The following is a 27725-nucleotide window of genomic DNA, read 5'->3' as shown; positions in this document are numbered from 1 at the left end:
TGATATCTCAGTTCTAGCAAAAACTACAGTGTTTATACATTTTCAGACTATTTCTATACCATTATTAAAGATAATAGCTTAAAATCTGTGGGTAACTTTTCCAGCTTGGGACACAATCGGATGCATCGCATCTAACATACGGTTGTTTTTTAACCAGGCAGCTCATACACTCACTTAAATTAAATCGCCCTTGCTTTGTAATTCACCAATTTAGGTTCCCTGTGGTAATTTCAGTCTATCATTTATCCTGTCTAATTTCTCATATTACTCACCCAACGTTAATTTGACAAGTAAATAAAAATTAATGAAGAAGTTTCCCATTTCCCTCTAGTTAACTGGCATATTAATATTTATGAGGGTTATGCAGTCACAGTTGGTGGTTTTTATTTTATAGTTGCTTTTGAATGTGGTACAGTGCAAGAAATACCTGCTGTGTAACAGTGGAATAGTGACATTTATTGCATTATTGAACCTTGCAGCAGGAAAAACATTAGTAACTCTTTGCCCCTTAAAAAATCTAGAACCAGAAATGGTGAAGAATAAATACATAAGGTCCAATTAATGGATACATATGGTACTCTAGAAAGGCAGACCAGTTGTAGGTCTCCAGCTAAGCTCCAGCTGAGTTTGATTTGCTGTAAAAGGTTGGCCGGGCTGGAGAACACTAATTACTGTCTACAAAGTCAGTTGAACAACAAGCCAAGTAATGAATTACCTGTTGAGCCAAAAACAGATGGCAGCTTGACTTCACTCTTAAGCTTTTATCTGAAGCAGTTGATTCTTCTCACTAGCTTTGAATGATTCCTTCGTGTTATGCAGTGATTCTGAGAAAGTATTTCAATATTTTATTAGTAGTAGTACTATTATTATTATCAGTAGTAGTAGTATTTAGATTTTAAATATTTTGTTTATATTAAGTTTGAAATATTTTTTTTCCTATTTTATTTCACTCTCAAAGCTTTTATATCATACCCTCATCTGACACTTAATTATAACAAATTAAACTATGTCATTGCATTTAGCTATGTAGATGTGGTCAAGACGACCTGGTGAGGTTCAAACTGGGCATCAGGATGGGTAATTTAAGTGACTCTGAACATGGTGGTGTTGTTGGTGATGTGAGATGGAGTTGATAACAGGTTATACAGTGGCTTGCAAAAGTATTCAGCCCCCTTGAACTTTCCCACATTTTGTCACATTACAGCCACAAACATGAATCAATTTTATTGGAATTCCATGTGAAAGACCAATACAAAGTGGTGTACACGTGAGAATTGGAACGAAAATCGTACATGATTCCAAACATTTTTTACAAATAAATAACTGCAAAGTGGGGTGTGCGTAATTATTCAGCCCCCTTTGGTCTGAGTGCAGTCAGTTGCCCATAGACATTGCCTGATGAGTGCTAATGAATAAATAGAGTGCACCTGTGTGTAATCTAATGTCGGTACAAATACAGCTGCTCTGTGATGGCCTCAGAGGTTGTCTAAGAGAATATTGGGAGCAACAACACCATAAAGTCCAAAGAACACACCAGACAGGTCAGGGATAAAGTTATTGAGAAATTTAAAGCAGGCTTAGGCTACAAAAAGATTTCGCAAGCCTTGAACATCCCACAGAGCACTGTTCAAGCGATCATTCAGAAATGGAAGGAGTATGGCACAACTGTAAACCTACCAAGACAAGGCCGTCCACCTAAACTCACAGGCCGAACAAGGAGAGCGCTGATCAGAAATGCAGCCAAGAGGCCCATGGTGACTCTGCAGAGATCTACAGCTCAGGTGGGGGAATCTGTCCATAGGACAACTATTAGTCGTGCACTGCACAAAGTTGGCCTTTATGGAAGAGTGGCAAGAAGAAAGCCATTGTTAACAGAAAACCATAAGAAGTCCTGTTTGCAGTTTGCCACAAGCCATGTGGGGGACACAGCAAACATGTGGAAGAAGGTGCTCTGGTCAGATGAGACCAAAATGGAACTTTTTGGCCAAAATGCAAAACGCTATGTGTGGCGGAAAACTAACACTGCACATCACTCTGAACACACCATCCCCACTGTCAAATATGGTGGTGGCAGCATCATGCTCTGGGGGTGCTTCTCTTCAGCAGGGACAGGGAAGCTGGTCAGAGTTGATGGGAAGCTGGATGGAGCCAAATACAGGGCAATCTTGGAAGAAAACCTCTTGGAGTCTGCAAAAGACTTGAGACTGGGGCGGAGGTTCACCTTCCAGCAGGACAACGACCCTAAACATAAAGCCAGGGCAACAATGGAATGGTTTAAAACAAAACATATCCGTGTGTTAGAATGGCCCAGTCAAAGTCCAGATCTAAATCCAATCGAGAATCTGTGGCAAGATCTGAAAACTGCTGTTCACAAACGCTGTCCATCTAATCTGACTGAGCTGGAGCTGTTTTGCAAAGAAGAATGGGCAAGAATTTCAGTCTCTAGATGTGCAAAGCTGGTAGAGACATACCCTAAATGACTGGCAGCTGTAATTGCAGCAAAAGGTGGTTCTACAGAGTATTGACTCAGGGGGCTGAATAATTACGCACACCCCACTTTGCAGTTATTTATTTGTAAAAAATGTTTGGAATCATGTATGATTTTCGTTCCACTTCTCACGTATACACCACTTTGTATTGGTCTTTCACGTGGAATTCCAATAAAATTGATTCATGTTTGTGGCTGTAATGTGACAAAATGTGGAAAAGTTCAAGGGGGCCGAATACTTTTGCAAGCCACGGAATGTACAGAAGGCTTTGCACATTTCAGAAACTGGTGATCTACTGGGATTTTCCAGCACAACAATCTTTAGGATTTACAGAGAATGGTTCAAAACAGAGAAAATATCCAGTAAGCAGCAGTTCTCTGGGTGAAAATGCCTTGCTGGTGCTAGAGGTTGGAGGAGAATGGCCCGACTACTGAAGAGGTATGCAGGAGAGCATCTCTGAGAAGGCATTGAATCGGGAAGCAGAAGAAGCAGAAGACCACATTGTTGCACCTTGTTGAATCCATGCCATTAAAAATTGAGACAATTTAGCTGTTTTCAGAAAAAAAAAAAATCTCACTGCACCGTACCTAGTACGAATCCTAAAAGACTGGTACTATGTTAGCACTTGTGTGGTGATTATTAAGCTGGTAAAGTCACAGATATTTGCTCGTTCCTTTAAATTTACTGAAGAAGCCAGAGGTAATTAATGAGACAGCCAATGGTAAAGGGCACAGAGAGGACATTCACCCTATAACCTCAATATAAACAAACATGGCACATCAGCAGGAGTAAGCTGTTGGGTTTATGACCAACAAATCAATGTCACATGTGGAAGGTAATAGCTGCAGTTTTTACAGGCTGATCTGACCAGCAGGACCAACTGAAATTTCTGTACTCTCTTCCATTAAATGGAAAAAAGCCGCAGTCAGTGTTCTTGTATTTGCTTGCAGTCTCAGAAAACACATGAAATTAGATTTCAGTTGGAGGACACTGTTGGACGCAGCCTCAGAAAAAGCCTCCTGGAGGCTGGGCTGCTGCTTACAAGCCTGAGCCTCCTGCTGTTGCTTTGCTCATATGGATTTCTCTGAGTCACTTTTGTCCCATATGTGTGTGCGTGGCTTTTTGTTTGGGAATAAAAGATAATTGGTTTTGTGTCATTGCACCGATTCCAAAAGTGACCTCATTCCACTTAACAACAATGTAAAAATGCACAAAACACCCCGAAATAGGTTGGGTTTTTGTCTCGCGTTGGGTTGGGCTGGGCAAACGTGCTCTTTGCTGGGTAAATATTACTCTGCCTGCGGTTGGGTTTGTCTGCAGCAAACAACAGGCCACCAGGGAGGATGCATGGAAAGTGTGGCTGTGGCTTAAAATGGAGGAGAGGAGTATCAGTGGTGTTGTGGTTTTATGTTATAGAAAGGCTTAACAGGCCCTCGTCTTTTTTTTCTGGGTTTTTTTTAAATGTGACACGCATTTTTTTTTTTAAAAATCTCTCCTCAAATGCACACTGTTTATCTAAATCGTCTCTCATTTCCCTCAAACTAAAACAATGTTTACAAAAGGAACCTCTTAAAAAACCTTGGCTTTTAATCCTGATATATTGAAGCTAGTCATATTGTCTTGCTGACAGCCACATCAGTCGAGTCCATTCCTTTATTTCCCTCTCTTTTGAACATCTTTATAGCCTCCTTCAAAGCGCTTCATCTGGGGCCTCAGGTAGGGTTTCAACTTCCTGATTGTCACAGTTATGGCTCATTAAAAAGTCCCTTTTTCTCTCTGCGAGCAGGAAGGAAACTGACTCTCTCTCTGATCATGTTAATGTGCACAAGTCCTGAGTACTGACGTTGTCACTTCTGCACATCTTGTCTGCGTTAGCATTAACCCACAAAGGGGTCACTTTAATGACTGTCAGATGCTGCACTGTGCCATTGATGTCCAACTTGTTAATGAACACAAGAAGTCACTGAATCAGTTGTAAAGGACGAAGTAATCTGAAAAGAATATTCAACCACACAATAATTACTGGCACTAGTTTGTCATTCTGCTAGAAATAACTTATGTAAGCACCTGGCTGTTAGTTGGTAAGTTTACTAAACTGCATGAATTTATGGTGCAGTATCATTTGTGAAGTCAGTGTCATGGTCCTGGGGCTTGGATCCAGGGTTTTGAGTTTTTGGATTTCTTTACTACTTAGTGGGTTTTGTTGGTTTTCATAGTTCTTAGTGTTTTCTGGTTGAGTTATATATTTATTTATTTGCCTCTTCTGAAGTCTCTTACTGCTGGTGTTTGTTATTTGTTGAGTTCTTATATAGTACTCTGCAAAGGTCTTGAGCCCTGCCTTATTTCTTTACATTTTGCTGCCAGGAAATCAGGCTTTTTTTTTTCTTTCTTTTTTTTAAGCGGTCTTGAGCAATAGTTCTCCAAAAGTTCTCGCTGAAATATTTAACACTGACCTATGAATCATACAAGCATAAAACTGCCACCTAATTCAAGAGATTAACCAGTGTTGTGTCTACACATAACAGTCAACATGACAAAGAAGCAAAGTAAATTCTGCCTTTAGACACTTTGTGATAAACAGTCTGTTGCAAAAACACATACTTTGTTTCAATTTCTTTAGGTGAATCTACAAAAAAAATGCCAAATATAACACAATTTGACAGGCATGAAACAGTTTATCTGCACCAAGAAAGTGATTTTTAAACCACTATTATCTGAAAACCTGCAATATATCAGCATGGTGTCATTATAAATTTTAGGAAACTGAACAAGTAGAGGAAAAAAGAAGTAGTAGGCTTTAAAAACTATCTGCAGCAGATGAACAGTATCTGAAAGTCATGTCCTTAAGAAATAGGAAAACAGTATCCAGCAAAGACCTGAGAGATGCTTTATGTGTCTTGTTACACTGATCAGGCATACCATTCTGACAACTGACAGATGAATAACACTGATTATCTCGTTCTGTTTACTGCCATATGCACTACCAATGGGCACCAAAGAGCAATGGAAGAAGATGGCCTGGTCTGATGACTCATGTTTGTTTCACATCATGTGGACGGTCAGGTGCCTCTTTTAGCTGGGGAACACCTGGCACCAGGATGTGCTATGGAAAGAAAGCCGATGGAGGCAGTGTGATGCTTTGGGGACTGTTATGCTGGGATCCTGTCATCCATGTGCATGTCACTTTGACACGTACCACCTACCTAATCATTGTTTCGCATCATGGGCACCATTTCATTGGAGATTGTATTCCTTGATGGCTTTGGCCTCTTTCAGCAGGATAGCGTGCCCTGCCAAAAAGTTAAAACTTGCAGGACAAAGGATCTGTCGGCAACATCGTGGTGCCAGATACTGGAGTTGATTCCTCGATGGGTCAGGGTTGTTTTGGAAGCAAAAGGGGGACCAACACACATTAGCCAGGTGGCGCAATTTAAGTTAGTTTACCCATCTCCAAAAGTTGATTCTGTTCATCTGGACGTAGCGTTTTGTGGGAGAAACGTTTCGTCACTCATCCAAGTGACTTCTTCAGTCTCAGCTGACTGCAGGTTTCCCCAAACCTTATAAACAGTACATTTGCATAATGACTGAAACCAGCCCACTGAAGGAACAATGGGCTGTGAGGTCAGTTCCTTAATCATAATTATGCAAATTCCCATGACCATTGATCAACAATCACTGACCAAAACCCACTGATCAAAGAACACTGATCAATGGCCATGAGTACCATTCACAGAGAGTTGGGGAATGGCTGCAATCACAGCATTGTAAGATGGCGAAAGATGTACCCTTAGGCCCCCTCCTCGATTCAGAGATGGTCTTTCCCTTTTCACGTAAATGGCCTCCTTGACTCCACGCTCAAACCAGCCTTCCTCCCTGTCCAGGATGTGTACATCTTCATCATTGAAAGAGTGTCCACTGGCTTGTAGGTGTAAATAGACTGCAGAGTCCTGGCCTGACGAGGTGGCTCTTCTGTGTTGTGCCATCCGCTTCGCTAGAGGTTGTTTGGTTTCCCTGATGTATAAATCCTGGCAATCCTCCTGGCACTTAACAGCGTACACTATGTTACTCTGTTTGTGTCGGGGGACCCGATCCTTGGGGTGGACCAGTTTTTGGCGCAGCGTGTTTTGGGGTTTAAAAGCCACAGAGACGCGGTGTTTAGAAAAAATGCGTCTCAACTGCTCCGATACTCCTGACACATATGGGATCACTACAGGTTTTCGCTTGGGCAGCGGTTGTCCTTCTCTCCTGGATCGGCTGGAGCTTCCTTTAGGTGTCTTTCCAGCTTTGACAAAAGTCCAGCTGGGATAACCACATTTACTCAGGGCCTTCTTGGTGTGCTGTTCTTCTGCCTCCCTGACCGCTGTGTCAGTGGGGATGGTGTTCGCTCTGTGTTGTAGCGTCCTAATGACACCCAGTTTGTGCTCCAGTGGATGATGAGAGTCAAACCTTAGATACTGATCCGTATGTGTAGGTTTACAGTACACGTCAGCTTTTAGATGTCCCCCATTACTGATGGAAATCTCACAGTCTAAGAAGGCTAACCTGCCACTTTTCATATCCTCCCTGGTGAATTTGATGTGTCGGTCCACCGAGTTAATGTGATCCGTGAATTGCGGTACGTCCTGAGATTTGATTTTCACCCAGGTGTCATCCACATACCTGAACCAATGACTTGGTGGTGTTCCAGGGTAGGATAGCAAAGCCCTCTTTTCCACTTCTTCCATGTACAAATTGGCCACGATGGGTGAAACTGGGGAGCCCATGGCACACCCATGTTTCTGCCTGTAGAACTGACCCTTGTATGTGAAGTAGGTGGAATGAAGACACGGTTCCAAAAGCAAACACACTTGGTTGATGCTGAGAGTGGTCCTGTTGCTGAGGTTGGTGTCATCCTGTAATCGCTTACAGACTACTTCCAACGCTTCCATGACTGGGATGCAAGTGAAGAGAGATGTAACGTCGTACGAGACCATGGTTTCATCTGCCTCCATAATGACATCTCTCACCTTCTCAACAAAATCCAGGGTGTTCTGGATGTGGTGTTCAGAGCTGCCCACCAGCGGGTTGAGGATCGAAGCCAGAAACTTGGAGATGTTATAGGTGCCCGAGTTGATCATGCAGACAATTGGTCTTAAAGGTGCACCCTGTTTATGTATTTTCGGTAAACCATACAGACTTGGTGTAGACTCCCCTGGGTACAGCCTGTGGTATGAGGTCCGGTCAATCACCTTGTCTTGTTCTAACTGCTTCAGACAGTCTATCACCCTCTTCCTGTAGCCACTTCCTGGGTCTCGTTTCAGGGACTCATAAGTATTTTCATCACTGAGTAGTGACAAAATCTTCTCATGATAGTCTTTCTGGTTAAGCGGTACTGTGCACCTACCCTTGTCTGCCGGAAGGATGATAATGTTGTTGTCATCACTAAGTGATGTGAGTGCCTTCCTCTCCTCCATGGTGATGTTGGATGCTGGGGGCTTTGCATTGCTGAGACAGGCCGAAACTTTCGTCTGTAGTTGCTCTGCTTCCACTTCTGCAATATTGTTGTTACGAATTGCTGTTTCTGTGGCTGTGATCAGCTCCACTAGCGGGATTTGTCTCGGTGTGACAGCAAAATTCAACCCTTTTAGCAAGGATGTTTTTCTCTGTTTGGGTGAGCTGTCTGTCAGACAAATTCTTCACCCACTTGTCCACATCCTCCATGTCGCATGCTTGTCTCTTCTGCCCACTGAGGACACTCAGTGGGCAGAAGTATTTTGCGGTGGTTTCCGACGTACAACAAGTAAGTCAAACTTCCTTTGTTGCCTGGTCTTAGACTTCTTGTGCTGTGCTAGACGAGCCTTCTCAGTGAAGTCAAAGACCTTTTTAAGAGTATTCTCATCTAAAAGCATTGTCAGTCTCCGTCGGATCCGCTCCTCTTGAGATTTTAGCATGTCGATGGTAAAATTTGTCTGCCTCGTACATCTTTCGCCATCTTACAATGCTGTGATTGCAGCCATTCCCCAACTCTCTGTGAATGGTACTCATGGCCATTGATCAGTGTTCTTTGATCAGTGGGTTTTGGTCAGTGATTGTTGATCAATGGTCATGGGAATTTGCATAATTATGATTAAGGAACTGACCTCACAGCCCAATGTTCCTTCAGTGGGCTGGTTTCAGTCATTATGCAAATGTACTGTTTATAAGTTTTGGGGAAACCTGCAGTCAGCTGAGACTGAAGAAGTCACTTGGATGAGTGACGAAACGTTTCTCCCACAAAACGCTACGTCCAGATGAACAGATTCAACTTTTGGAGATTTACTTTCCTGGATGATTGAGAATGCATCAAGTTAGTTTACCCATGTTAGTATTTTCACATTCAGTTTCCTCTTTGCAGTTCAAGTCATGTTTCTTCCCTGTTTTATATTAATTTATGTTTTCCCTTCTAGTCTTAGTTTTAATACTTCTGTCCTAATATAGCTTCAACTTCTACTTTGTTAAGGTTATCTGTGTTAAGTTGCTTCAGTGTTTCCTTCTCAGTTCCTCCCTCTGGCTTGTTCGGTGTTTATGCCTTGTTCCTTTGTGTTTCCTAATTATGGTAAATGGACCAGTTCTTATAAAGTATTTTTCTACTCCACTGAAACACTCTTAGTGCTTTATACAACATGCTTTATTGCTTCACACATTCACACAAGTACTTTTTTTTCTATGCTTAACATTCACACACAGAGCAACTTGGGGTTAGTATCTTCCCCAAGGATATTTGGCATGCAGAGTGTCAGGGATTGAACCACCAACCTTCCAATTAGCAGATGACCTGCTCTACCTCCTGAGCTACCACCCCAAGCTCTGTGTTGTCAGATGCAGGTGATTGGGTTAGGATTAGTCTCCTTTTGTTACTTCCTGTTAGACTTTGAAGTCTGGTTTTCCATTATGGTTTGTGTTAGTTTTACCTTGTGATAGTCCTTGTTTTGTTATTTTCTTTTAAGTGTGCTCACCTGTGTTTCTCTCTCCTGTTTCCCATCTGTAATCAGTCTATGATTAAACAGCTCAGTCTTCAGCTGTGCTCTGCCATGGTGTTTATGGTAAGCACTTTGTGTCTGCTTTCATGTCTCTGAGTAACCTTTTCTTATGGAAGCTTGCTTCCTGCCTCCTTCCATTTGGGCCGTCTCACAACATAACCTATGACAATAAAAATTAGAAGAAATTATATATAAATGGTAAAACTGCAAGAGTCTAATAACCAAAGCCCTTTATAGTTTACAGTGGAAATGTGTTTTTTGCTGGTATTTGAATTGAATAATAAATGTATTATTAGTCATTTCTGCTAGTTCAGAAAAAAAGTCGAGGAGCCCTTAAATCCCCAGCAGAGCTGAAGAGAACATTGAGTAAACATATCTGAAATGTGCTGTGTGCTTGTCAGATTGTTTACACTGTAGTTAAGATGATATTATATGCAATTTTCATCTGCAAACTAAAAAATGTAACTCTGGAATAATTTACTGTAAATGTGTTGGATTTTCACCTTTTGAATAAGTGAATGGATGTATTAAAGTACCACACAAGTACTTGTATACTATAAAACATTACATTTGTAATCTGGACAATCTGGTCAAATCAAATTTAATTGATTGGTATACATTTAGTTTACACCAAGCATATTTTATGATTAATTATTTGAGTAAATAAACTTGAAATATTTCAGTGGCATTTTACTAAAAATGATTGTTTCATGTTTAGGAGGGTAAAGAACCCTTTCTTGTTGTTGTTGTTGTTGTTGTTGTTGTTTTGGTTTTTTAGTGGGATAATTCAACACATTCTCAAAGGAAGAAAGACACATACAGATCCTCTAATGGCCAGCCTGTGTGTCATGGTGACTACATCCATCCGTTATATACAGTCTATGACTAGAACAGCTGACTAATTTGTGTAGTCTGGGCGGGGAAGTGAACTGATATCATCATTAAGCACTAATACTGATCAACAGATTTCACAAAAAAACCTTTGAGCATTCATCTGGACTGTGTCAAAAAACATTACCTGCTAAAAAATAACTAACATTTATAAACCAAAAGCAGTAAATGTTGTTTTGTGTGGTCTAAAAATTGCTTCTGTTCTTTATTCTCCACAGGGAGCCATTTTTTTACGTGGAAACAAAGTTACAGAGCATCCAATCAGCGGTGACGAAGGGGGAAAATTTCTTTTCGAGGTCATTCCAGGTAGGATGAGATTACAGCAATTTAATCACTGCTGTTTTTACTGAGGACAGAATGGTGAAAGCAATCTTTACTTGGCAGCAGAAGGAACAAAACCAGGAGGTTAACTGTTTGCTTGCCTTCTACTGGGGATTTGTTAAGGGATCACAGTGAGGTCTGTAGCTCGTCTGTCTGTTTTTACATAACATTATGGGCTTTACTTCATGATCCGTTTTTACTGTTAAGCTTTTTTAAATATACAGATTTCCATTTTATTTTTTGTCTTTATTTTGGCTTGAATGCAACAAAGTAGAGCAATAAAAAAAAAAAGACAACAACCATGGATTATTAGACTGTTAATGCTGTATGTGCCGAGGATGCCCAGTAGAACAATAACAGGAATAAATGTGACGTTTTGTATATTTTCCTATATAACTATTTGTTTTTCTATCTAGATGACAGTCATTTACACATATCTTTACAATTTCTGTAGCTTCAATCAGAGGCTAATTCAAACTCGTACAACATGTGAAAACATGGTTAAGCACAGCATGAAGGAAATGTGGGATATTTTCCCAGGCAGAGTAATGCTGAGAATGTGAGCTTATGGAATAGATATTTAAAAGGCACGTTCACAGGGGGAAAACAGACGCAGCTGTTAAAAGATACAGTAGCAGAGTGCATCAACAGCCCCAGTTGATCTTAAAAACCCAGTAGAAAACACCGGATGTATGCTATAAGCACTCATACTTTATTTGTGTTAGTCTTTTCCCTGGTGTGTATCCAGTTGAGTGTCCCTCAGAGGAAACAAAAGTATAATTGCCAAGACTTTTTTTTCTCACTGAAGACACACGCAAACCAAGCAGATAGTGGTACAAGTATTGGGGTAATAGGGGTCAATATGTGTGTGTTACAGGGTGTTTGAAAAAATCTTGATGGTGTTCTTGTCGTTTCATTGCTGGCTGTCTAACACTTTCAACGTCAGATGAGGATTAAGCGCTCCCTGCAGAGATCAGTTCATTTGCTACTCTTTCATTCAGTATTCACATTTCAGTTGGAGAGGTGAACTTTTGAATAATACTCCTCAAGGCTGCCCATGATTGTTTTCCAACCATGCAACAGTTTCATTTGATTCTGCGTTTCACGTTGTATTTGCTGTTTCTGAATAGTATGATGCAACAGGAGTGAAGTGAAACAAAAAGGATTTCTCAATATAAAGCCACAGTGAGCATCTAAAAGTTTGCTTATAATGTAATTTGATGCTATTTGCATTCAGCGAGCACGCAGATATAAACTGGGAGACTTGTTGAGGCACACTGAGAGTGGACCTAAGCCGGTAATTCACACAACAGCTAGCGTGAGACTTTTCAAACTTCTGCAAAAGGCTAACTGAAACTGGGCTTGGAGGAGGGCACAGTGACTCAGTGAGACATGTAAGGGAAGTCTTACATCTTACCTCAGCACAAATTTCCTATCTGATCATCAGGCATGAGAATATGGGGCTTACACTCCCTGCATGGGAAGGGTTTTGGTTGTGGAAACCAGGCGAGAGGCAGACAACCAGAGGTTGTCTTAAGTGTGGGTGACTTCAGCAGCATGGTGTCAAACAGATGAAGAACTGAAAGTGTGCATAAAGGGCTGGTGCAAGATTCATTTTCTTTTTTCTTTTTTTTTTTTTCTTTTTTTTTTGATAATGCTGTAAACAGTCCATAATATATTATGGCTACTGCAAAAACGCAGTGCAATCTTAGATTTAAGATGTGAAGTTTAAAAAAATTGTATAATTATCTTTAATTTGTATTACTGAATCTTTCTTTTCTTCTGGACACACAAGTTCAAGTCTCTTAAAAACAGCTTTAGCTTTAGCATCGGCTCCGCTCCTGCAACAGTTCAGTTAAAAACATAAACCTGTCTTTCTAAATCCGGGGTGCATTTCAGCTGTGAAAAAATGTAAAAAGAGAAGTGAAAACATTAAGTTTTGTGTATCACACTTCACTATTGCTAGTTCGACACCGGTTTTCAGCATTAGACAAATTAGCTTATTGTCACTTCTAGCCGAGAATTGCTAAAATTCAGAAACCAATTCGATTACTTCGACAACTTTTAAGTCCACGTGGGCCAAAGCTGCCGTATTTTATTGTTTTCATTTTAGGCATTGTTAAGAAGAAGAATGTGAACAGTTACTGGTTATGCGTTTAAACATATAATTTTCTTTTTAGAAAATATGTGGTACATTTCTTCCAGTCTTTACCTCTACAGTTATTTTTTCCAATGGGAGTACACCTTAATACATTCTTTACAACTTCTGGAAGAAGGAAAAGGATTTTTTTTTTTAATTCCAGTGTGTATTCTCTCTACTTGTAAAGTGCAGTTTCCAGCTGCCATGTAATCATCATAAGCTACATATCGTTTACTTCTGTTGGGAAGTGAGGCTTTCATAAAGCTGTTTGTTTCATTTGTGGTGTTAAGTGATGAGAAATGCGTTTCGATATCTTTCAGGGCTCGCCGAGTTTCAGTCTTGATACGATGTTGATTGTTTCAGTACTGCTGGAATGACTTAAAGGCTGCAGGGAAAAGGTTCCAGTGTTTACAGTACGTATTAAAGGTTTTACAGCCAACTATATCAGTGAAAAGGTAGCAGCGAGCTCAAGTGTATTTTCATAATGCATCTGGCAGTGATTGTACAGTACTGTACAAAAGAACATGTGCTAATAGTCATTGTTGTGATAGATTAAAGTGTGAGAGGCAAGATAAACTTAAATTGTGTTCAACTGTAAATTCAGGGGTTGTTAATTTAAGTACTAACTTCATTGTGCTGTATCTCTAAAGTGTGCTGCCAGCACAAATACAAAAGTGGGAAGTGAAATGACTAAGTAATGTCACCTAGTGGTGTGCAATACTGCAAATTTTGCTATTGATCTGATACTTAGTAAATACAGGGACAGTGTTGCTGAAATCTCTGACTATGACTTTGGTTCAACTTCTGTTTTTTAAATGTGTTCACCTCTCACTCACCTCTGTTACTCATACAGCAGTATCTCCTGTTGTAGCTAACATTTCCATCAGTAGCTAAAAAGCCTGCTAGGTTTTCCAGACGGCTGTGAAATTGAGATATTTATAGCATTGTATGTATGAATTCAACCTTTTACAAAACAACGATTTTTGCCATTTTTCCTATTAAAAGGTATGCAAACCGTTTGGGAGGATATTTGTGAACTTGCTTGTCCAAAGTTAATAAACTTCACCCACCAGTCTTTATAGTTAATCCCTTGTGCCTTGGTTTAACCCTCACACCGAAACCATTTTTCCAGGATAAGCTAATCACCATATAGATAAATAAGAGTCGCAAAAATCTTTTTACCTAAATCTCAGCAACAAACAAGCATATTTCTCAAAATGTCAGACTCTTCTTGTAAATTCTGTTCTTAATGTAATCTGTATAATTAGGCTTAAGCCTCCATCACACAGGCCTGAGACCCACACTAGCAACCTTTGGTAGCTAGGGAAAAATGTGCATTTCCCAACCTGCTGGTTAGTCGCTGGATTTTACTGGCTGTTGTTGGGTCAAATAGTTGCAAGAGGTGAAGGCTTTCAAAGGTGCAACTTTTACTTCGATTAACCACAGAAACTTGCTAGGGACCAAAGCAATCACAATGAGTGTTTCTGTTTGTTTGTTGTTGTTGTTTTTTTTTTATTTGTTCTTTGACACCAATTTTACCCAGTGACTCCAGAAACTTCCTGAAACCACTTGCCAACCTGTTGGTCAAACACATTCTTCCCCAGTGATTGGTGGTTAGCACTGACCAGGTGCTTGGCCTGCATGACTGGGGCTTTAGCAGTCAATTTCATAATGACTAATACAAATTTTGTCCCTAGCTGCTGTATTTGTCAGGTAGTTGCCAACTGGTCTCCAGGTCAGTGTGACTGGGGCCTCTGATTTATACATGGAGCCTTACTTCACTGCTGTGACATCAGTGTCCCTTATAAGCTTTCGTCTTTAAACTATTAAAGGCAGATTTGCTGTGTAACAGCACCAGACCAGAACATGCGAATTAAAATGTGACTTTACTTGCTCACAATAAGGGTCTTTCAATTAGGATGCAACCGCCTGGCAGAGAGTTTTCGGCATTCTACTACAAAACAGTTTTTCCCATCCGGCGTCATCCACTGCAGCCTCATACTGATGGAAAACAAGAACATGGCTTGTTATGAGGAAGCCAATAAAGAAGTCTCAGAGAAGCAGAAAGAGCAAATGAAAGGGAAAAACAACACATTTATTCCACTGGTCTAAATGCGGCCCTGCAGTTTGAACACAGCATACAGACAGAATTTGGCAGACAGACAGGAAGTGATGAGAGGGGTGTATTCAAAATGAGGTGAAAGTCAGAGCTCTACAGAGATGCTTGTTGTCTGTAAGCGTGGTGATGAGGTTTAAATTTGAGCAGTGTGACAACAAGGGGCTTGAACAGAAGCATCCCGCATCAATACAGGGAGGGGAGGCTCTCTGTATTTTTAGCTTTTCTGGAAAGTTTTACTTAGTTACTCTGTCTCGGAGGAACTGGAAAAAGAAGTTGCAAAACAGTTCAGGAAAAAAAATCTCAGACTTTTATTCACCTGTGCTGAGCACTCTGTGATGTTTTTCAGCTCTTAGCTTTCCCTCCACATCTGGCTGATGTGTGTGTGTTAAACTTGAAGAGGTGAGAAAGAAAGGAGAAGGGGAGGGGGCTTACGAGGTGAGTGCACCAAAGTGAAAACAATATTTAGACTGTCTTCATTTTCAGCTGTTTGACAGGGAAACACAGGTACAGACACAGTGGACCTTTTGTTTTCCAAACTTTAAACACCAGCCACAGCGCCGACACGTCACAACGTGTGCAAACTCTCACGGGCCCAAGCTAGGGAGAAGAAGAATAACAACAAAGTGAATGTGCTGGACACTTTTAAACTGTATGAATAATGTTGTGACAGATGTGTGCCTGTGGATCCTCCTTCCACCTGGAGGATCTTGGAGGTGCTATAGCTCTCATAGTGTTGTCTAGATATGTAGGCCATACATCGGAAACGCATATCAGAACGTCCCGGTGATAAGGATCGCTCTGCAGTTCTATTTCCTGCAGTGCTGTTAAATCCTCTCAAGAATGTCAGATATCATCATCATCATAATATTTCTGCATGGCATGACAGAGCTCAGAACAATGCAGTGAGCAAGCAGAGAAGCAAATTACGACTATCTTAACAAAAAAGGCATACGCTGCTCGTTCATTCTACACATCTAAGCTGCTGCTAAATGTCACTTCCCTGTCACCCAACTGTGATTAATTATCTGAGCAGGAAAGACTGCCCGCTGTGGTTTTGATGGAGAAAATGCATGCACGTCTTTTTCTAAGTTTCCAAAAAGCACAAAGCTCCAGCAAGAGTTCAGAGTGCGTCACTTTGTCTGTGTTTGCCCCCAGGCTCAGTCTTCGGCTCTGTCACCGAGCAAACCGCTGCTTTTTAATTAAGGGAATAGTGCCCTGCTCGTTTACAGAGACTGCCACTCTTTCATTCATGAGAGAAACTCCTCATGTTGTTGTGGACAGCCTCGAGCTTAAATGCTACTGACTGAGTCAACTGAAAAAGCTGACAAACTGTTGTTTATAAGCAATTAATCTCTCAGCATTTTCTCACAGTGAATGTGTTTTAATGTTTTTCTGGGTTTGAGTAAATCTACAGCTTTGGGGCCTTTTTTTTTTTTTTTTTTAAAGAAAGGGTATAGTGCCCTCATGTGGTTTTCTTAGACATTGCAATGCCAGTAAAAATGTCAAATGCTACCTAAAAACAAGAACTTTTAAAATCTGTCAAACTATAAAAATTTGACCTTTTGGTTTCATTACAACACAGAAAATTTGCAAATATTAAAAAAAAAAATCAGCACCAGAAGTTTTTAGCCTTTGTGCTGCAAGTTAAGATGACCTCATGTCCTTTTCAAATATTGTTTGAAATAATGTGCAAGTCTAGTGCAAATATGACTTTGATTTAACCTTTTCCTTAGTTTTACATATCTTTTTTTAGTGGGAAACATATTTTAATGTACTGTTTTTCTGGTAGTATTTGCCAACACTCTACAGCTAAAAGTAACTTGGTAGAGAAGAGCTTCTAAAAAAAGTCCAAATGCTTGGAGTCCTTCACTGTGTTAAAATATCCTCAGTGATAGTTATTTAATATATTTCATGTAAATATTTAATTTTCATTTTAGAGCTGGTGGGGATAATAATTGAATCCTGCTCTTGTGATTGCTTCCCATCTGTGTCTGATCAACAGCTCTGGGGAGGGCACCTTGAAGATCCGTGGGTATCATCTGTCACTGAGGTGGACGCTTGCTCCGATAATCATGCTGATGTAATTGTATTCACGTGCGTTAGGAAGCTAAGAGTCCCAGAGAGCTCGAAACTTGAAACTGAGACTTTTCGTATCATTATTTTTGTTTGAGTGAATGACGCATAAACTGGCCATGCTGTATAACACTAAAGGAATCCCTAATACTTTGCATCAGCCTTCTTATTAAATAACTTGAACTAGTAATGCCTGAATGTCGGGCTAATAGTACTGATAACTATTGGAGGCTGAAGACAGACGTGCAATTTCAAGACCATGGACCACTGTGCCGTCTTTTATGAGAAAGTGTGGGCTAAATTAAAAGCACTCAAAGTTGATGAGTGAGTGATGGATGGAAGTTTTCAAATAAAAAAACTGTGGCTAAGAAATATGACAGAGTGACAATATAAGCCCACAGGCAGCAGTGTTTAAGGTTGAAGAAGCCCCTGTAGAGTCATTAAGAACACTTATGAATCTGCTGTGCTGACATTTCACAGGACACACGGAGGTGGTTTTCATAAAGGCTCTCATGTCCTATTAGTCACAGATAGCTTCTTCTATATTGGCACAGACTGAAGGCAGTCGATGCAGCTTTAAACTTTAGCCCACTGTCTTTTTACTGTAGTCGTGATTATTTCACAGGGCTGACAGACCCAATCAGTTTCTCATGATATCATGTGCGTATGCATCCATCTGTAGTGCTACCGTGGCCTCGTGTTTATGAAGTCTCTAAATACCAGGTGCTATTTTAACCCCATAATATGCTCACGTCTTCTATCCGCACTTCTATTTCAAGCCGATATCCAAAGAGAAGCAAATGTTCCGAGCGCACATTTCCTCCTTATTCCTTTGCATTAATTTGCAATGCAAAAGAAAAAAACCCCACACAATTTTCTACCTTGTTGGTAATATTTTAAGCTTGTATGTATTTTTATTTTTGTTATTTAATCCCATGCCAAGCCTTAAACCTCTGCTACTCCAACATGCAATTTATTTCATATCTTTTTTTTAGCTTTTGAAAGGGAGCAAATCAATAAATATCATAACTTAAACACATCAAAAACTATTTGATTTTCTCGACCCTAACCGTTACCCGAAGGTTCAGATTGAGAAAACTTTTGTTCATTTAAGTAAAATGCAACTATGTGCGACTCCTGGTCATAGCTTATTTACACACATTATCTCTTTTTAGGCTGTAAAAGGTAAAACAGAGGAGCTTGTCTGCATCTCCATTAATGTGCAGTAAACCCAGCTACCAAATAGCATGCACAGTGAGGGAGCTCCCTGCTACATAAATGGAAAAAGCTTGTGAAAATCAAATAATTTCCCCACCTGACACCACCTCCTACACCCACTTCACTGAATATGAGTCAATCCACACATACATTAGGTCAAATTAAACAGACAGAGATGAGCATGCTTTCTGGGTTTCAGACTCCATGTTCTGATATGATGATTTAATCGTCACTCGGACGCGTAGTGCCCACACAGCATCTAATGCTCCAGAAATCTAGGAACAATGTGAGCAACATTATCGGTACGTGCATTATAAGTGTAATGGATTTTATGGATATTATTTTGGCAAAATGATGTTGCCTGTAGAACTAACGGTTTGATTTTTGCATATGAAGCTGTCAACTATCCTTCACTGTACATCTTCCATTAGCTTGTCTTGTCAGAGCCTGTGGGATGTTTTTCAGTGGCTTTTTTTACTCTTTAAGAATTTGTTTCGATGACATTTTGAAAAAGGTCACAAACTGAACTCATTCCTTGTGCTTGTTTATCAGTGTGTGGGTGTGCATGTATCTACTGTATCTTCCCAGTGTCCACATGAATTCAATAACCTGGTGTCTGTGCCACACCAGCATATGGCCTTGCAGTCTGCTGCTATTGACATACCGTGTGTGGAGCTTCTGTGGGTCTCATCTCTCGTTGTTGTTGCTCTCTTTACATTTTGAATTTATGCTTGCGATCACACGGAGACAGAAGGCCACCTTCAGACACACATCGTGGATCAATGCTCAGCTTCAAGTGAGTGTGTCTGATGATGATTTAATATTATTAAAAAAGTAATAGCCACTAGATTGGTTTGTTTTTGTGTGTGTGTGAGTGTAAAAAACAAACATGGTAATAGTCACAATGGTAGTTTCTTCCCATAACCTTTTCGTATTGACCTATTCTGTAAACTAAATGCTCCTTAATGTTCTAGATCCACAATTCAATAACGGAGTAGTTCCCTCTAATGTAACATCCAACATCAAGAATGGTGTTTTCCAAAACCACACAGTGCCTCATTAGTGACATTTTTCCCCAGGAAGGACTTCGGGGGAGGATGTTTGTTTTTCAGACTGTGTTTAGAACTGAGCGCTGAGGCACAAACTCTGAAAAGATGAAGCATCTGATATGAGGGTTATTGAAATAACAGACCAAATACATCGTATTAACACTGGGATGTTTTGTTTTTTCTTTTTATACAGTTATCCCAGTAGCTATCTGTTAGATCAGTCCGTCATTTTGGCCTAATCTAAAATATCCAACACAAGCTGAAATGATTGCTATGAAATGGTGTACAAAGTAAACTATAAAAAGCTACTGAAATTGGTGCTTGTAGTATTTTCTGCTCTGAACAATTTAAGTAAGTTTGATGGTGTTTTTAACTTTTCATTTAGCACAATTATCTTGTGAAAAAGGAAACAGCTTTCTATACAGTTATGAGTAAGCATTTCTGTATGCAACACTTTTACATTTTTCTTCACAGTCATTTTATCACTTAGCCAAAATGTGTATTTTAAGGCTCAGTTGTTATAGACTGACCTGTCCAGAATGTGCCCTGCCTCTTTTTGACCACTTGAGGGCAGCAGAAATAAGTTGTGACGATGTTGACATTGGTCAGGAGGCCTAATCACCTCATAAATTACAGTTTATGCTTGTCTATTTAAATATCAAGAAGTAATAGTAACACAGCCACATTATCATTAATTTTGGGATCTGTCTGCCCAAAAGATAAATATAAATCTGATATTATCTGGCCTTTTTGTTTTGTTTTGTTTTTAAGATTTATTTAGCAGCTAAATGCTACCCTGTGTTCGCCAGCTGTTTAGTGCTTTAACCCGAAACAGCTGTCTGCTTTGGCAGAAACCAGTGTTATGAGAGCACTGAGTGTGCCAAAGCAATAAGACTGCAGGCTGGACAACCATATAGTGCTAACTGGAAGTCATTAACTGAACGGCATTCCTAAACACAGGTCATTGCTCTGGTTTTGTCACTTCATCACTGCAATTTTCAAATTCTTATTAAAATTTGATAATATATCATTAAAATACAGATAAATTAAATCAAATATACATTTAAAATATTGATAATAAAAGAATTAAGTGTATGAATTATTAACAAAATAACAGCATTGATATTTTTTGGCATGCGTTTGTTAGCATACTGACGTTAGCATTTAGCTCAAGGTTCACTAGCACCATGACAAAGTCAAGCATTATCTTAAATTTTGCGTTAGAAGAGAACAAAGTTGTTATGGCAAATTATGGCAGTGGCCAGTAGAATAAATGCACATTTGTCCAAATAATTCATCTTTAACCAGAAGTGGGCGTCCAACTAAAATCTGTCTTCACTATCCTTCTTCTAGCTGTGGAAATGGCTAACTGAAGGCTGGCAATAGTAGGTAAAGTCTTGCTGCCAGTGAGAAAGTGTGAGCTTAGAGGAGGGTATCTAATTTATCCTATGTTTTTGGCTACTACTATATTATGTAAGTATGTGGCACCATCGCATTAGCTCAAATCACGTTTTTAGTTCAAAAGATTTTCAACACCGTCTGTAAACTTCCTCTGCAGTTTGCTGAAATAGCTAGAAAACGCATTACTATCAGTGAAAAAAATGTTTGGATAACGTTGGCTTGCTGTGATTTAAAAGACTCTTCGGTGTCAGCCATGCTTAGGATCACTTCCCCTGTATGGGTGAATGGTGGTAGTATAGCATTATGAGGTCTGAAGGGTTTGTTCAAACCGATTACAGCTCCCTTTCCCTGAAAGCATCTGACAGGGTGCTGGAAAGGAAACTCTGACTGGCAAATTGATTTGAAGAGTAGAAATTTTTCCTGGCTCTCAAAGCACAAGTATAATCTTTTTTCCTCCTCAAAGGTAGCTGTAAGGGTAGCAGGAATTGCTCTTGATTTCATGTGGCTTTGTAGAAAAATGTCACTAAGTTCCCCAAGGTGTCCCACACTCACAGGAGTTTGGGCTGTCGGAGCTGGAGCCCAAGCTGCTTAATCATCCATAGAATGAGAAAAGTGCTTGCCTGCTATTATTTGGTTTATTAAAGAGAAAAACTGAGCTACATGTCTCTTTGACAAGGATGTGTGGAATTTGCACCTCAATCACTAAAGTGATTAAGGAGGTATCTGAAATTTGTGAAATATATTCCTGTGCTAACAATCCAGATCCACTTTGCAGTGACATCTTTCTTAAGTGTACCGTGGATGGATTTATTCAGAGCAGAGACAGAAGACCGCTATGTGACCTGTCTTCTTGTGCTAGCAAACAATGCTAAAAAAAAAAAAAAATAGCCCGAGCCAAAACTGCATCTGGCAACTGTAAAACCAGAGCATGTGCACTATTCTGGGGGGTTTTTTTATACCCCAAATGAAGGATACAGGAGTCATACGCCTGCCAAAAAAAGTAAATGATTGAGTTTTTTGTTGTTGTTGTCATTTTGTGCTGCAGTTTCACATAAATGACAGAGAGCTGCTTCTGTGAATCTTAGTGGACTGTGAAACACAAGAAGCTGCACATTTTGAAAGGAACTCAAACTACCAGCTGAAATGTGCGACTCATCCTCCTCCACATGACAGCGCACATCTGTCTGTCAACTATAATCCAGAGAGCAGAGAATCTCTGTAATGACACACAGACATACACACACACACACATTGCACTCTTAGAGACTTGTTAATTTCACTAATGTTTTTCATTGTAATTGGGGAAAAAAGGGTATAAATTGTGTTGCAACCATTAAATTGGGAACTGTTCACAGCCTACAGACTGTCATTTTAACAATTATTGCAAACCAAACTGTGCAGATAAAACAAATCTGGGTATGACATAAAGTGTGATGTACCTAGGCAGAGCGATGATGCCCACCAATATCGATTGGTAGGCTTTTCTGTTTATTTCTATGCTGCTGCTTCTTTGGCGTAATCTTGATTATAGCTCAAGGAAATTTTATACAAACGAGGCTTTGCAGACAACTTTTTTTTTTTCTTCAATGTGGAATCCAAAACATTACATTTTGAATATTTTATCTCCAGCTATTGTGTGGGTTTATTCTGTTTTTTTGTTGTTTTTTTTTCTTATCAGTCCGCATTGATAAGACTGTCATTTCATGCTACAATACTCGTGGAACACAGGAAGGTCATAGCAGCAGCACAAAGTGAGATGGCTATCCTACATTTCTAAGGCCTTAGTCAACAGAGGCCTAAAGGCCGGTCGGTGACCCATGGCAACCTCCAGTTGTTAAGGAAAAAAAGTGTATTTCCTGACTGGTTGAGTGGTTGCTGAAGGAAATTGGTCATAAAGGTGGTACTGCATAAAAAATTTTGCAAGTGAGACTTTCTGAGAGCAGATTGTTGTGTAGTTTTCATGGAAGGCACCGACTTGTCCGCGGACACTTGCTAACTGCTGGCTGAGCACTAGTGGAAGTAGAAAAAATGAAATGGAAACCAGAAACAGAGAGTATTCTTATTGTTGTGCCTTACTGCTGCAGCCAACACATTTCAAAAGGTGTAACGTTTACTTTACAGAGGATCACTGATAAGACTATGGCTTTCATCACAACCACTTGCAACTGGTCAGAGAATACTAAGGCTACGTCCACACTAATGCGTTTTCATTTGAAAACGCATCGTTTTCTTTCTGTTTCGGCCTCCCGTCCACACTGAGGTGGCGCTTTCCCCGAGGAAAAACGCATACATTTCAAAACGGAGCTGTCCTGTCGCATTGTGGACACTCGAAAACGCAGACTTTCTAAAACGATGACACATTTTAGTCATGTGATCAATTAAAGATAGCGGAGTGCATTATACAGCAGTTGTTTTGACTGTTCTCAATTTCGACAGCCCTAAAAAAGATTAATATCAGTTTGTACATGCTTCAGATAGCTTTTCTTCAAATTCTTTAATTCTCACTCGCTTTTGCACACGAGCAGAACTGCAACAACAGCGTTTTCGGCCGTTTTAGTGTGGACGCCAACTCTTTGAAAACGACTGAAAACGCTAGTGTGGACGCTGAGCGTTTTCAGACGAAAACGCCGTTTTCAGACGAAAACGCCGTTTTCAAATCTATCCGGGCTAGTGTGGACGTAGTCTAACTAACGTCATTAGCTACCGGTGGTTGCCAGGGGTCCAGGAGCTGATCTCTAGGCCTGTGTGACTGAGGCTTAACAAAATCCAACCAACAACAGCCATTTGAGCCTCTCACTGTAGAAATAAGAGCCTAATGTATTGCCACACTTACTTCATTTTGGTCATCTTTGGTTTGAAAGAGTCTGTCATACACATTGTACCCTTTGTTACATTAGAGCAGTGGTTCCCAAACTTTTTTTGCTAGGCCCCCCTTTGTTTTACAAGAAAAATGTTCGCGCCTCCCCCCGCGCGCGAGCGCACACGCACGCACGCACGCACAAACACATCCTCCAACCACACACACCCATATTTTGCTCCATTGCGGTTTATTTCACACCTCAAACATTTAGTAAACAATTAAGCAAATACAAGTAATCTACAATAAATTACAGGTAGTAAGGAAATAAACTACTAACTCTTTTACGCTACGTCCGCACCTACAGGGGTATTTTCGAAAACGCAGCTGTTTCGTCCACACGTAAACGGCCTTTCGAATCACCGAAAACGGAGATTTTTTAAAACTCCTTTTTTGCGTTTACGTGTGGACGAGGAATACAGAGTTGGACAGGCAACGTCAAAGGTATGTGCCTTTTTTCACGTCATGCTGTGCGCCATGTTATTGTTTACATGAGATGAATTGCAGAATGGCAGATAGTCAGATTAACAGTATTTTGTCTCTATCTTCAGGTTTTACACACTTACATATACACACGCAGTTACTGTCCCTCCATTTAGAAAGGCAGAGGTCACGGTGTAATTTTTTTTTTCCTGTGTAATAATGTTCAACATTGCTATCAATACATTTTTCAAAAAATGCCTCTCTGTGCAAAATGGGTTTAAAAACATAAAAAACTGTGGGATACTGTTTGTCCGTGATTTGAACCGGGGGACAAATCGTGGCAGGATCAGCCTGATATTATTTGTATCCCACTGTAACTTTACTGTATAAAGAGCTAACATCTCCAAAATGTCATGAGTAGTTAGTCATCACAAGAAGTGTTTGTGAACTAAAAATCAAGAATGTGGGATACCGTTTGTCTGTGATTTGGAGAGCCCAGCACGTGCTCCCACGAAGGGAAAACCAGTTCTGCAGGGAGACCTACCTTGGCACTTGTGCAGGTGAAACCAAAGGGAAGATTTGCTTCACCATATTTTCTAGTCTTTGGCTTAGAATGAAGTTGGTTTGGAAACATATTCAGCGATGCTTCATCTCCTGCTTTGCGTTTGTGGAGGCGTGCTAGCAGTGTCCAAGATTTGGGTTTTTTTGTGGGGTTTTTTCCCTTTTCATACCGCGCCCCCCCTGCAATATCTCTGCGCCCCCCGTAGGGGGCGGGCCTCACACTTTGGGAAGGTCTGCACTAGAGTATGCTAACTGACTGAGGATTGAAACTTCATATCAGAACAGTATCTAAAGAGCATAAAAATGATTTGATTCAACAAATTTAAGTTAAATGATTGTTAGGAGGGATTGTAATATCAACAGCAAATCACTGCACATTGAATTTGATGGTTTGACAGTTAACAAAATACTTTTTTTTTCCTGCGCAGGAAGGCAACTTCCTACGCAAAACGCAACATAAATATAGTTTTTGGTTTTATATGTTAGTAGCAAATCAACAGCAGTTTGATTAGTGGCTTCAGCCCACTTACATTTCTCTATAACAACACAATGTGCAGTTTGTGTGTTTTAGTGGTGGAAATAAAGCCCATGAGAGTCCACATAATAGCTCAGACTGTACCCTGTGTTGACTAGGGCCATTTTTCATGAAGCCATGATTGATCAGCTGGTAAATGGGGAAAGGCATTTGCAAAAACAGCCCTAGAGGATAAAATACTGGATGAATGGACATGAAATGTCGCCTGCTACATTTTCATACTTTACAAAAGAGGCGTTTCACTTAATGATGTGTCCTCCATTAGCTGTCATTCAGTCAAAAGATGATAAATCACAAGCTTGTGCAAGAAAACTACTTTGCATTCGATCTGTGAAGGACAATAAGTGGTACATGCGTTGTTTAGCATAAAGCTAAACACGCCATAATTGTAATGTTACATCTGGATCGAACAGACTTGACAAAAAGCAGGAAAAGGGAGGCCGGCATTTCCAGACAATATGCTGCATGCCTTTTGTATGTAGTAGATGTTTGAGATGTCCTCCTCACTATCATTTAGGCTCCAGGATTCCAGACTTCCTCCTTTCTTGTATCCATGCATCACTACATCCCCGTTTGTGAGAATCCATGCCTCTCGATCCTCTCGAGAAAATGCAGAAAACAGTTTAAGCCAGAGAGAGAAGCAGGACAGGAAGCACAGATGCTTATATAACAGCCTTATTCTGGGAGGGGGGCTTGGTATTTGAAAGTTGCATACCAATGTCCACTATCAGACTCCCACTCCAATGTCTTTCCACAACCCCTGCCCCCCACCGTGTATCTGATAGGCCAGGTTTCAGTGAGTACACATTTGGGGCTCCACTGAAGTAAGTTTCAGCTGGACTGTTATACTGTGTTTGTCTGTCGGGGTCAGTTCATATGACTGTCCAGACCAATGGTATGTAAACTGATTTTTCCTCTGGGTAAATATTTAGATCTCTTCCCACATGTCTTTTTTTCCCTTTTTTCCTGTGTTTGACTCCCAACAGGTAGTGTTGGTGTTAAATGTTAAATACCTTTTCCGCCAGCTTCTCTCCCACTTAAAGGAAGCAAGTAATGTGTAGTTCACCTACAAGTCTGGCTTGGACTGAAAAAGATAAGAGGGTTATTAAAGACCTTCCGTTCAGAGGGAGAAACCCCAGTGTCTCTGGGTTTCTTGGCCACCAGTAGCAACAGCCTTGCCGACCCTGTACAGCAGTATTTATAGAGCACTGTGGATGAATCATTCGGCTGAGTGCCCATTCTTCGTTCACCAGATTTACAGGTCCCACTCCGGGGAGGGACGCCTGATTTATGATGCAACCCACCTCCCTCCGCCACTAGCTCCCACCCCACCCCACTCACTTCCTTCAGGGGCTCTTCAGAGAAGAGCAGACACACCATCTTGCCTCCGGCTCGCCGTTTCACTCATTGCTTTCTGTCCTGCAGTCGTTTCGCGTGTGTCTCAAAAATGTGCTTCCTCCGCTCTTTCAGCTCCTTTGACAGACGTATACTGTACATTGAGAAAAAGGCTTCCTGAGAGGCATGCAGGCACACTAGCCTCGGCCTGACCTCGCCTAACTGCCGCTGATCGATGTGTCACATTGACCTGCGTTTGACTTAGCAAAATGAAGTTGTAGAAGACTTATATGACGTGGAGGATAAGCAAAGAAAGGTGGGGGAGAATATGAAGTGCAGCGGACTGTGTTTCAGCAGAAAAATAGGGTGATAGAGCTGCTAGTGGTGCACAACAAGAACAGATGAAGAAGTGGCACGTGGGGGTCAGCAGTAAGCAGCAAGAGCGTGGCTTTCGCTACCTCAGCCTTCACCTGAGAGGGGGCGCGTCTTCATCTGCATCCCATGGATCTAAACTATAACCCAGGTGTGTCTTTTTGCATACCAATAACGAAAACTAATACATCTGTATTTGATTTAGACAGTGTCATTATGAGATGCTTTTTGGACTTATCTCAAAGTGAAGGATCTGACGTCAGGCAGAATGTGAGCAGATGGGTGTTTTATAAGTTACACTTTATGGTTTACAGTTTTTGCAGCTGTGATTGATTTTGAGAAGAAAGAAGTTATTAATTTTCCTTCCATTGGTATCATTTTTGCAAATATGCTTTGTGATCATTGAACTATTTCTGACAAAAGAATTAATAACATATATAGTAAACTAGGCATTAATATTTCATACAGAATGTGTTTGACCAGATGGAAACCTGTAAATATTCATGGCTAATGGTACACTAACTGTTAGGGATGTCATACAAACAATACTTCCAACACCATTTGATACCAGAATTCTTAAAACACATCAGTACTGGGGGGGGGCACTTAGGTACCATTGGCGGTATATGTACCAAGGCTGCAATTCTTTCAAAACTGATGGGGGCAGCATACGCCTACAGATGCTGTTTGTGTAATATATGTGCAGCATTAGCTTCACCCTGACTTGTCAATAAGAAAGGCAGTAAGACTTGAAGTTATCCCAAATTACCTTTTTTTTGAGACAGTTATAGCCTGTGGTGTTTCATAGGCTAAAATGTTTGCAGTAGCTAACATTATATGAACGCTGAAGCTAACATAAAGTAATATACGTTAGCTTTAGCTAACTAAAACATTATACCTTGTGTCCTTTTGACAAAATATTATGTTTTAAATGATTTAAAAT

General features: G+C 40.4%; 1 protein-coding gene across 2 annotated transcripts in view; it reads left to right on the top strand.

Moving 5' to 3' along the window:
• arhgap24 (Rho GTPase activating protein 24) overlaps nucleotides 1-27725 on the top strand; it is an 85049-nt gene that overhangs the window by 23170 nt on the left and 34154 nt on the right. Inside the window, exon 3 of one of the 2 annotated variants that reach the window (XM_063478335.1) lies at nucleotides 10597-10684. In XM_063478335.1, the coding sequence (XP_063334405.1) occupies nucleotides 10597-10684 (88 nt within the window). Of the gene's footprint in view, nucleotides 1-10596; nucleotides 10685-26834; nucleotides 26934-27725 lie in introns of those variants that run through there. The other variant, XM_063478337.1, reaches the window with a different exon arrangement.

The sequence above is a fragment of the Pelmatolapia mariae genome, linkage group LG7 (genome assembly GCF_036321145.2).
Source record: "Pelmatolapia mariae isolate MD_Pm_ZW linkage group LG7, Pm_UMD_F_2, whole genome shotgun sequence".
Classification (NCBI taxonomy): Eukaryota; Metazoa; Chordata; class Actinopteri; order Cichliformes; family Cichlidae; genus Pelmatolapia; species Pelmatolapia mariae.
This window is presented reverse-complemented; position numbering and strand designations above follow the sequence as displayed.